The 13,100-nt window shown below is 34.9% G+C and overlaps 1 protein-coding gene across 4 annotated transcripts in view; it reads right to left on the reverse strand.

Moving 5' to 3' along the window:
* The window catches only part of LOC105286702 (protein couch potato), a 67,064-nt gene that overhangs the window by 13,375 nt on the left and 40,589 nt on the right, over nt 1-13,100 (reverse strand). The window contains exons 5-8 of one of the 4 annotated variants that reach the window (XM_011351835.3): nt 10,900-11,041; nt 9,908-10,041; nt 5,623-5,828; nt 957-1,134 (exon numbers count right to left, since the gene is read on the reverse strand). In XM_011351835.3, the coding sequence (XP_011350137.1) occupies nt 957-1,134; nt 5,623-5,828; nt 9,908-10,041; nt 10,900-11,041 (660 nt within the window). Of the gene's footprint in view, nt 1-929; nt 1,135-5,622; nt 5,829-9,907; nt 10,042-10,899; nt 11,042-13,100 lie in introns of all 4 variants that reach the window. The other 3 variants (XM_011351833.3, XM_011351834.3, XM_011351837.3) reach the window with 3 other exon arrangements.

The raw sequence follows: 13,100 nt of genomic DNA on the forward strand, positions 1-13,100 counted from the left end.
ATTTTATAAATGCGTAATAGAGACATTTCCTTCTGTCTATAACATGAAAATCCGATCTCATTAAAATTATACCAGTTTCGTTCCTGGACGAAGACGCACAGCTGTGCTCGAGATATTGATAAAATGCCATTCCAAAGCATGTAATAGATCTTGTAAAGCTTATTACAAGCAAACAGATAATTATAAAAATATATAATTCTTCATAAAATAAAAGCAGTTTTATTTCAATACTATTATTTCTCTTTGTATCTTTTATCCTACATTTTATGTATATCTTTAACAATTATATTTTTCTATTGATTTCCTGCTCACTTTCCAAACTTATTTAATTTGTTGCTTTAGCGGGAGATTCCGGGTTCAATCTATTGTCTCAGAAATGTTACGTCAAGTTCTATATTATAAAATATAATAAAACTTCTCTTATTCAAATGTGATGCCTTAACTATTAGCGCCTTCAATGAAAAGTGATCAAATATAATGTAATAAAATATCAACGAAAGCACAGCCCTACGTATTCATCGTTGATCACAGAGGCGGCTCTACTGTAGAAAGGACCACCCAGAGTCTCGCGTACGTGCAAGGGCATCGTGCTAGACCATAGTAAACACTCGTGCTAAGAGCTTAGGCGCGCAAGTGAGGGCTCTGGGTGTTCGAAGAGTTCAAGTATGCAAGCTCTCCTCGCTTGACCTTGCTTGACGAACATTCTCCTCCAAGGCTCTCGGCATGTGCGAAGTATGCGAGAAACGGTTTTGCAAAAATCCTTCGCACATGTTAAGATGTTTCCCGAGCTATCATCCTCGCCCAAGTGATGGAATCGAGAGAACGAACACCTCTTCAAGTATAAAAAATAGAAAAACGCTCGCCTATCGCGAATAGAGCCGTCCCCGCGTCTTTTGCAGCGGTCTATCGTAGCATAAAGTGAAACCTACTTCGATCCAGAGATTTGTAAAGCCCACCTCGGCCATTTTTGACTTTGCATATTCGATTCGTATTGCTCCCCGGTCGGAGGAGAGGAGAAAGGATCCTTGGAGAGTGGCCATCGCCTGGGCCGCGTAGCGAACGTCTTGGTATTCGACAAAGGCCACTGGCGACCCTCCCTTCGTGTGCATACGAAGCCGGGAGAAACCAGGAAAACTGTGCACAAATAAGAGAAGCGTACAATACGTGCTCTAGTTAGTTGTAAAGACAGTACTTTGGTAAAGGGTGTTTTAGAGGGGGTTGGCGGAGGTCTTGGTTACTGCTTGATTGCCATTGACAGTGTCGGTGATGTCAGGCTATGGTGCCGACATAAGGTAATTACACAGAGAGGATGCGACACACAAGTTCGGGATCAAATTTCGATCGTTGAAAACTGTAAATTGTTTTTTGTTTTCTGGTTCACGCGTATGCGTGAACTTGCTAGTCTCGAAAATTTCACGCGTATGCGTGCTTGCTATTCCCGAAAATTTCACGCGTATGCGCGCTTACTATTCTCGAAATTTCATTTAATTTTGTACAGTGTGTACGAGTATAATATTAAAGCAAATTACGAATTAATTAATAAATTAATTAATTAATAAAAATTAATAAAAAGAAGCTTTATTTTATATAACGATGATTATGAAATATAGCTATTATTATTATCGTAAAAACTCTGAAAATAGCTAAAATATTGTACAAATAGTTGCAATTACCTCTCGAAATTAATTAAACGATTAATTCGTGAGGCAATTTAACTCTTTTTACTCAAATAAAGAGAAATTTGCACATAATGAAACCTTGTTAAATTGATCGCTATTGTGCTATTTATTTTATATCAAGCAAACTTGTTAATACAGTTTTCGTGTGTTTTTCCCTTTGGATTCAAATGATGTCGAATGAAATTTACAGAGTATTTACACGAATCCACTATTATGTAGATCGATTATTCGAAGCACCCACGCTCCATGCAATCCCTTCGTCGCACCGACAGTTAATAAACGGCACTAGTCGCATGGTATTGGTATTGGTACGGGTACTAGTACAGGTGCGTCCTATATGCCTACGCTCTACGACGGTGGCAGATGATTAGCGGATGTCGGTGATGTTTGGAGGCGGTGCTGTTAATACAAAGCTTTCGGCGTTCATGACGAACTTGCAATCTCGACATCACACTCCGAGCGGAGTGATTTAGGTATACAGATACTTGACAGATACTTTGTTCACTCCTGTCATCTTTCGGCGTCGATTACTATGGTCATTATTTAAACGTGCTTATTTAATTGCTCGCGAATCTGTAAGATCGGACACATCAATCAGGATGTCAATTTAGATATTACGATCACGATGCACACGGATCTATCAATATCTATCACATATAGCGTGTATAAATGTGTAAATCTATAAGTTTGTATCAGTTGCAATAAATCCAAAGAATTTCAGTGAATCTATTATAAAAGTTTATAGAATTTTATACACATATGAAACTTGGTTTTCCTCAAATTAACTTTACGACATATCTTCTACGTAATCTGTCTTTTCAAGAAAATTTTCCATAGAGAAATCACTTGTTTGTGTTGTAACTTCTTTCAGAATAAAAGAATAAATTATACACCAATTAAGTAAAATACAAATTCTAAAACATGCTAGATCACATGCAAAAATACAAGAGATCGAAGTACTTCCATCACGATATATTATACTTGAACTTAAAAACAATTTTACAAATTCTTTTTCTATATTAATAGACATACTCTCTCGTTCAGGCTTACGCAAAATAATTACCCAGAGTGCAAGAACAATAGTCGAATTACACGAGACAAGCGCAATGCACTTGTCGCCAACGACGAAACTCCGTCGAATATTCTCGCGAGCTACCGAAAATTGCAGAATGCGTAGCACACCTCTCGCATGTGCAAACGCGTGTAATTAACTCAGGCACTCACTTACGAATTCATACTGCAGAACTGCGGGGTTTGCGGGATAATGAGATTTCGCGGGCTAATTATACGGGAAAAAGAAGGGCTCCTCTATTGGCGGAGTAACTTGCGAGACAGTTGCACGACGCGCAGATCTCCGTTAACAAAACTCGAAAGAGCAAGACGCCTCTTCTGATCATTATTCCTATACTGCGTCAAGGAAATTGATGGATGATAATGATTCTTTATATCACGTAACATGAATAAGAATTCTGCGTTTCGAGTATTAATAAAATACAAGCGAATTCTCCACATTCCATTGCTCAAATTAACAATTATCTATAGGACATCTATTTAAATGATTGAATTGCTTATTTGAAATATAATTCAAGTTTTTTGTTCTGCGTATGCTGCGATCTCTTTTAATTTAAAATTATTTCATGACTATAAAATCATATATAAATCTCTTTATTATAATAATTTAATTAAAAATATTATTTTTAATATAATTTTTAAAATAAATCCCCGTCATCACGTTTTAACGTTATTACTATCGTTTTAACGTTATTACTATCGTTACATTTAATTTAAACATTGTAATATATCGATTATCAAATGTTTAAATCGCTTAAAATCTTTTTAAACATTGTAGTCTGAATCTTTGAAGTTCCGACTTTTGAATTTTTTATAATCGGTGGATTAAACACACATAAAACATACGGTATATAATTCTCTATTAATTTAGAGCTAACTCGTTAATAAAATCCAACTATTCAAATCTGGTGACTACAGATGACCATAGTAATCTACAATCAAAGTTATCAAACTAACTACTCTCAATATTTTATCAAAAGCACCTAAATACTCTGACAATTCCATGTATAACTTTATAATATAATCTACGAAATGAGTTCGTATAACTTTCTCGTGCTTCATGGGCAATTGTTTATGATTCCGTAATTGTGTGCAAATACTACGTGTGATTCGGGATTCGCGCCGTTAATTAGAAGTTAATGAACGACTCTGGACTCGGTAGCTTAGCTTAGCTTAGCTTGTTTTTTATGCTCATATAAAAACGTACGCGTATATTAGACCGCGGGATATTAGCTAATGTACAATCGATTAAGGACGGACGTTTGATATCGAAAGAATTCGTAATTTCCAATGATTCACGACGGCATATCAAAGGCGTACTCAGGATCGTGGGAAGTTCCGCATGGCAGGATACGTGAAAATAATTTATTATGCAAGCGCAACTGTAATGCCCAGTCGGAAAACATATTTCAATTCCGCTGATACGTTAGATAGCTTGCACTTAAGCAGGCAGGTCTAATTGTGGGTATATCACCGAGCGCAATTAGCAATTCAACCGCCATTTGTTACGATTCTGCGTTTTATGTCTCTAATGACTCGAAGGTTCTCGCCCACGATTTGTTCTTATCGGATTCGCGCGGGCTACGACGCTACACCTATATAACGAACAATATGCTAATATCTCATCGAATATCGGGAAAAGTTCTATACGTTTAATGCATTATCAATATATGCTCGCAATTGCTGCTTCTTAGCGATGTTTTTTATTCAAAAATCCTTGGACTCATATACGCTCGCTAAAGTTATATAACCATGTAATTGCCAAGTCATCAGCAGCGTAACAAGTCGCTCCTAAACGCAGAACTCTGATCTTTGATTTATGTGGAATTATTCGCAAGAGTTTAATTTGCTAGAGTCTAGCATGATCAAAGAAATGTCTTCTCTGCTGAAGCGAATTTTGGAAGAGCGCGGTAATTAGAAATATATAACGATATAGAATTCTCGTTAAAAGGTCCAAAGAGATAGAAGAATCGTACAAGTTTCTGACGTAATTTGAACATTGAAGAATTAGATATTGCAGGATCCGATCCACCAGTATTGGAAATGAAAAAGCTCAATAATTTCAAGGTTTCCATTATGTATTATTATATATCATTAGTCTTCGCAGTAAAAACCGCCCTGCCTATTCCGCAGAGATATTTCGAATACTTCGAACAACTGCGGCAAATTGCGAATATTTTAAACGCGCTGCGATATTCTAGTATCGCCACTATGTGGCATGTAATGAGATAAGACCCACGTGTATCGGTACCCGTATCGTGTTTGAGGCGCATATACCATCAACAGGTGTATGCGGGCTAAATAAATATAATTTATTGCTTTTTTGTTGTAATTATTATTATTCTCAAAATTAATCTTCACGATTAATTAGCAACATTCCGTATTAAAATGAAAGCAATCTTTTACAGAATCGTCATAGCAATTACCATCTTTAAAAAATATTTCACGTGCTAAGATTGTACGTAAACTTAGATTCGTCTAAAAATATCGGATAACAATATAAATAATTTTCCCAGAAATAGTTTATCGCTCATTTTATCGAATTCGGATCTCTGATTAGATTCAAGAGAGCAGAAACATTAACATCAAAATTAAAAATATATATTTTCATTTGGCTGATCGTCATTATGTGTCATTTTTGCGACCTTTCTGCCATATGGCGATAATGTGCTTTGATCCTGAAGACCGTTGTGCATTCTAAAAACAGTTTTCAAATAATTCGCGATAGCTCTTAGAATGTTATCGGTAATCACGCACATGTGGGCCAAGTAATATATAAATACACTAAATCAATAAGTGAACACGACTGTACGTTCGATTTGACCGCGCTACCGCCACTAAATTAGAAGGATGAAACTTGAGGATGTCTGACCTGCTGAAGATGTCCTTTAGCTCATGCTCGGACACGAACTGGCCTAGGTTCGCAACGAAGAGGGTGGAGCACTGCGCGTTGCTGACTATGTTCGGCTGCGATGAGGGCGAACCAACCGGTGACGCTAATGCTGGCGACGGTAGAAAATGAGGCAGCGACGCGTGTATCGACGTCAGCGTTGTAGGATGCGGCAGAGACATAGGCGCCTAGAAAATATAAATACTTCCGTTACTCAGGTTGTTCCGCTTGACACCGCTAGTCTACTCGCGGATTGATGCATTTGCGTCAATCCGCCTTAGTTTCCTCAGCCCTACATCCCTTCGAAAAAGAAATCGTAAATAAACCTTTCAGACAACACGAATTAAAGTCTAAAGGTCATCCTGATGCAAATGCGCTTCTTCAACCGAATAAAATATGTATATTGCTTGCAGAAATGTCAACATACCATGGACGTTCGGAGAATATCCAAGAAAAGTTTCGAAGCTGTTTCTCTCTTTTTGATTCGTCAAACATTGTCTTGAGTCCTTGAGACTTCATTTTACTAAGATGTTAAAATATAATACGCATCAAGTATTAAGTAACTTGTTTCTTTTTAAGTGATGGTTCCGAATTAAAATGCGTATTTGTAAATCAAAATATAATTCAAGCTTTTGTTCCGTACGCTACAATTTCTTTTACTTTAAAATTATTCCATGACATAAAATAATATATGAAGTCTCCTTTTATTAACTGAATTAAAAATATTACTTAATATAAGTATGCTTTATAATAATAAATAATAATAAATTATATAATAAAAACAGAACAGAAAATATAAATTTCTCGTGTAAATGCATGTAAAATATATCCGTAAATCAATATATATCCACTCTTAAAAAAGCCGTGTTAAATCAAATCGAAATCATTGTTGCCTCTTTTCCGCGACGCTGATTAGTTATCTCGATTCGCGTTGTGCGTTATGTTCAGTTTAGATTACCATCGCGCGGCTGTCTTCGCGTGGAGGTTAACAATTTGGTAGAGTGTGATAATTGTGCATATAATAAATAATAGATATAAGATATTATTATTCGAAAACATTATTAATATTGCAAAATAAAATAGCGCGCGCCTGTGTTGTACTAGTATATGAAAAACATGAAACAAAATTGTAAATGTTTATTCATATTTATTTTTGTATCAAATATCGATTAAATTAAAATATAGTATAACATAAAATAATATAAAATATTATATATATATCAATTAAGTTAAAGTATTAAAATGATAATAAGCCTCAGTAATGATATTCTTGCCAAATCGTTCGAACATAAGAACATAAGTAATCGACTCAGTTCGTAGAATAAGCGGCTTAATAAGTTCCGACATTATTGCCACCACGTTCCTGGCTTGTTATTCCTCGAGTAGATACCTGAAGATTCTCTTTTTACTTTCGTTAAAGGAATGGTGAAGCGCGTATACTGAAAAAAAGAGATAATAGCGCGGCAGTCCAAGCTCGAGAGCTTTCGATTTATCAAACGTTCAATACAACGGATTTCTCCTCTCGTGTGCGGCGGATAAATTCAAGAAATATCGGGAATTCCTCTCGATTTCAGTAATAGGAATGATTTGTGTTCGAGATTTCACGCGAATTGCAAAATTGGCTTACTACGAAAGCCCCAATCGTTTCCGAACATAACATGTCATGCAATTTTTTCCAATCTCTGAGAATCGATATCTTTTAACAAAGTAACGACGTCGTATACATATGTGATTTTTATATGTGAATTCTAAACTTACTTTTAAAATTATTTAATATCATAGTTTCAAGTTATATATTTTTAAATGGAGATTATTTTTTCATTAAAAAAACTAGGACATAATATAAAATCTTTTCTTTCAAAGATATCAAATAAGATAAAAAAACTTCAGTGCAATCTTTTATACTTATGCAATCTTTAATATCTCAGAAACTGTAATTATTATCGTAGTATAAAATCAAGAATTGAATTTTTAAATCTGCATATTTAAATCACAAAAAGGATGTATGTATAATATAGCACAAATGTATGTATAATATAGTACTCTTATTATCAAGGAATGAAAATCACAACTAGTATCAATAAAAAACTAGAAATCTTACTATTCAAAATTTCAGAAAATATCAAATACTCATGTATTTATTTTATAAATGTCGTATCAAATATCGTTATTGTTAGTTCTTGCATTTTTTATTTACTTCGCGATCTGTCGTGACATGTTATGGAACACGATATTGATCCACTATTATAATATATAATATATAAAGCAGCAGATAGCATCATATACATATTGCGATCAATAAAATATAAATTGTATCGTTGTAAGTATTCGTAATTATATGCTTGTGCTATTTATCCTCGGGGAAATTGGCAAATGTACGCGATTAAGTTAGAATTTACCACAATAGATACCTCGCATGAACCTGGTACAAGCTTACGCGATAAGAAATCAATAGAACCCCACGGTTTGACGATTCGGTACCACTATTCGTACCATTAATATCTTAAAAGTTAAACATGTACTCGCGACTAGGATCTTCTCTGATTTCTCTAGCTCTGAACTTCTTTAAAACCAATATTTACTTTACATTCATTAATAAAGAGAATAAACGATCGCGATTTATGTAATTATTATTTTATTATATATCGATTATAATTATCGATCGCGATAAATGTATCAAATAGAAAAATAAGTTATAGATTGATTTAATGTCAGTCTGCAGCAATTATGATTGATTTTAGTCATATAAGCTTTGAAAGAATCGTGATAATTTTAAAACTCTACCATTCGAAGTTTGAATAATACAGATTCAATACAGTTATATATTTTTACATGATGTATACGAACAAAGTGCACTAACTAATTACACAATCGATTTAACGTATAATGATATCAAACTATACTATAAAATATTGAATATTGACCGATATTTCACGTATATATATAGAAATAATGTTACTTGCATTAATCTGTATGTGCTACTTTATTCTCGTTACACAACTATCTTAGAATCTTTCCGATGTAGTTTTACATAATGTAATATGTTTTTTGCACAAAATGACTTACTCTATCAAATAAAATATTAACAACGGAAGTACCAATTAAATTAAGGCCAATTTCTTCTCAGTGTAGATCAAATAATAAATTATTGATCGTACTTTTCCACAAATAAAAATTCAAAAATAAAAATGTAAAATCTGTATTATTATTTAATTTTATTTTATTTTTACTTTTTGGCAAAATATCGAATCTGATTATTCAAACTTGATTAATATTAGGTATGCAAAAGTTTTAGTTATTTTTTGCATATTTTGCTTTAGGTGCATAACATATGCAATACAATTCAGGCATAAAAATATTTGCCTTCATTTTTCACGATTTTTTACCATTTCTCGGATAAATTTGATATTCCTTTGCAAAACAGTTTTTTCGTATTTCAATCATATCTCGAAAGTAATATCCAGTTAAAAAGTACTGCATCGATTGAAATAAGTGGTAATCCGAAGGTGCCAAGTTGGATGAATACGCCGTGTGAGAAAAAACTTTTCAGACCAAGTCCAAAATGTTTTGCTAAATATGAAAAGTATATATAGCTTTTTATTGCTCATCGCATTCACTATTTTTCAAAGTTATATTTATCGTTAAATCATGTCATATGACATGATATATTTTACAAACTTCAATACCAACTCTTCAAAAATGTAAAGAAGCGAGAATTTAAAATAAATAATAATACCACCATAGTGCTGAAAGAAGACTAAAGCTTTTGCATACATCTAATAATTCATATACCTGCACATATAATGCTATTCAAAACTAACATATAAAATATATTTACCTATCAAAACTATAATTTAATCTTTTGCACAAATTTTTAAATTATCTAACTAGTAATCTAAACAATTTATCTTCGAGAAATTCAGAAATCCAAAATCTTATTAATCTAAATTAATCTGCGCGAGAAATCAAGTATCAAGAAATCTAATAATTTATTATTATGTAAATATATCCGAAGATTCAGAACGCTCAAGAGAAAGTCTAGAGATTCAAAGAACTAGAGAACAAAAAATTCGAAAATTCAAAACTCTAAAAATTCCGGGAGTCGAGGAGTCAAGGTAACCCTTCTCGGTCCTTGAGTCCTCGCGAATCTCCCTGGTTATCGGGTAAGAATAATCGAGTATAACGATCATATATCACTAACGTGCATCGGGGCGCTCGTCGGCGGCTCCAGAGCTTTGTCTGCAGATAGTCAAAGATAGGAACGTACGGGGACCTGAGGATGTAACGCTGGATGCACCAGCGTTGCATGTTGCAGCGTGCCCGGTAATTCGCCGGCCGTAGAATACGCCAGTGGATGATGCCACAACTCAGGACCACCGGGGAAGAACGGGCTCCCTAGGTCTGCAATAGAGCACAGGATTAAAGTCGCTCCCCTGAGTAATTAAACGCGCGGTCGCGGACTGCACTCTTGTTCTCTCTCATCAGGATGTCTACTGATATATAGAAATATTGCGAGCGCATAATTAAATTCGACTCAAACAGAACGGGACACCTTCACCTCGTCGATTAAACGTGAATATTTTGCAATGCACGTAATAACCATCTTTTAACCGGGACGTATCAGATACGCAACGAATAACGAATGTTAAATTAACAAATCGAGAGAGACAGCCAAACGAGTCAATTTGTATTACAAATTAATATGCGTCATCGCAGGTAGAAAGAACTCTTGTAATATCAAACAATCAAATAACTTGTAATATCGTCCGATGGAACAGCAGAACGCCGACGTTAGGCGGACTTCGCATTTTACGTTGACCACGGGGAAATCGAAGATTATCTATACTTAACAGCTGTTATTATCGCCGATTCCGTCATAATGAGTCTGACAATTTGCGCGCGAGCGCCATTGTCTAATGCCGCGTGCCGCGTGTACACCGCTTGTATGTACATATATATACCCGGTGTATGCCTGCTCGTAAAACGGTGTCAACTACGGAGGTTTGTCGCGAGAAACCCCTTCGCACGTCGATCGATTGCCCTACGATCCCTCGACGACGAGGATCTCGGACCTCGCCGCAGGGGAGCGAGGGGAGAGAAGAGGAGGTAATGTATGTAAAAAAATACTTCTTTGAAAAAAAAAGAAAAAAATAGAGCCGAGTGACAATAGGAAGTGGGACACTTTGTAGTCAGTGCAGTGGGTGAGAAATAGTAAGTGAGACGAATTCAGCGAGTGAACGAGTGGCGGTGCATACTTACGTCCCGTTAAAGGGTGCATCAGAGCGGGGTGCGAGGTGGCTGCTGCAGCGGCTGGTTGCTTGGGTTTGCTAACCTTTGTGTTACTTTTTGCAAATTCCAAACGTATGGTTTGTGGCATATCAGGATCGAATCTAACCCCCTGCTGCAAATAGATTCCCTAAATTAGTAAATTGAGAGCGCACACGTGGATGGACAGTGGTAGTGTAGTAGGCAAACACGAAAGAAAGAAAGAATGAGAAAAGAGAGCGACAATAAAAGCCCTTCTCTTTCGTCACTAGCGCGTCGGGTTAATCTTTCATTCAACGATAAATAATAACGCAGTTCTTTTGCGACACGTGAAAAGCGATCTTTTGCTCAACGGCCGAACATGGATACTTATAGGATATTCTTCGGATGATATTATTCAATACGAAAATAATCCGTTTCCGTTTATTTCTACAAAAGTAACAACGGTAGTAAGGTACTCTGCAGGGAAGTTTACATATCGCATATTTTTCAAATATAATTGTTGCAAAACAATGTGAAATTACACTATCTGTTTACTTTTTATTATTACCAAAAATACCTGTAAATAGATATACGAAAATAGCAGCAGCAATAACATAAATCGTTAAGGTTTTGCAAATGTGCAAAGAAATTTTTATACAACGTAGATAGTGTTACAATTTATAAAAGTTATTAACTCGCGCACGTTTCCACAAGGAGCATCTATCTCAATTTCTCCGTTCTGTCAACGGTACCTTTTATTAGATGTAAAAGGTTTCCATTTCAAAAATATCTCTATCTTTAGAAAAATTTAAAACTTGACACATTAATTTATATCCATAATCTTTTTAATTATTTTTAATGTATCTCAGAATATACCAACAGGCCAAAATCGTACACAAAATTAAGTTGACGTCAATAAATAACGAAATCTAAATATTGCTGCAATGAATATCTTTTAACTTTCTCATAAATACGCTAATACGATACTCAAGTCCGCGATATCACAGTTTAGCACAGTGCGTTTTGCATATGCAATAAATATTGTCCGAGTCCATTAAATTGCCGTTAGCTAGCGACGAAAGTGATTTAAGTATAATAATAATATGGGTTTACGTTGGATAAAAGGGAAATTAGCACAAGGGCGTGTATATGTGTATGTGTGTGTGTGTGTTTCTCTTCTTATACGTGTATTCGTAAGGTGAGTCGCTCGTTAGTCCGTTTTGGGGTATTTTTAGCAAATGCGTCCATCCGACAAAAGGATGTTTCTCTACGCGGTATGTACTTTCGTACATAGTAATTTACCGTTTGCCATACTTGGGTTATGTAACATTGCTAATTGCGTGAAGTCAGTTGTAACGGTATGGTAGAGCTACACAGGGTGATCAATTTAGTACTATATGTTACATATGACATATGTCATATGTAATATTAATATCACAAAATTTGATTCGATTATCATCGTACGATGAAAGCTCGTCCGCGTCCGAATTTTATATTTGTCCCGAAATCTAGCGCACATGAGTTGTAAGACTATTTTAAAACAGAAGATATTGATCACCCTGTGGATATATATGTATTTACAGATACATATATACGCGTTACATATAAATGTATACTTTAGATATGTGTACCAGCACATGTATGCAATTATCATACAAAACATTAAAGTTATTCTTAATTAAATCAAGAACAAGTTTCTATAAAATTTTAGCAAGATCTCGGCAAGTAATCAAAACTTTTGCAATTATAATATTCTAAATTTGAAAAAATGCGAAACGCAAAGATTCAAAATTTCAATCGGAGAATTTATAACTTGAAAACTCATGTTTCATAACTGCTTCTTAAGAAGCGTGATACATCAGAAATGTCTCGTTTAATACAATTTTTCGTTATCATATTTCACTATTATTTAGTCAGATTTTGGTCAGATGATGAAGTTTACAGCACACATATGTGTAGATTTATATGTAACGGAATGATATACTTGTCGGAAGGCAATCTCACACACACGCACACAATGCTTCATACATATATGTATATATGCATTGTGTGTATATATACGCGTACGTATATATAAATAATGCCACACGGTGCAGCGTTATTACAATACGCTTCAGAGCACGTATACAAAGTAGACAAAGAATAATACTACATTTGATCCCAACGAAAGAAAGAAAGGAGGGTAGAGAAGCTATGGTATACAGATGAATAGT

Source organism: Ooceraea biroi, chromosome 1, assembly GCF_003672135.1.
Source record: "Ooceraea biroi isolate clonal line C1 chromosome 1, Obir_v5.4, whole genome shotgun sequence".
Lineage (NCBI taxonomy): Eukaryota > Metazoa > Arthropoda > Insecta > Hymenoptera > Formicidae > Ooceraea > Ooceraea biroi.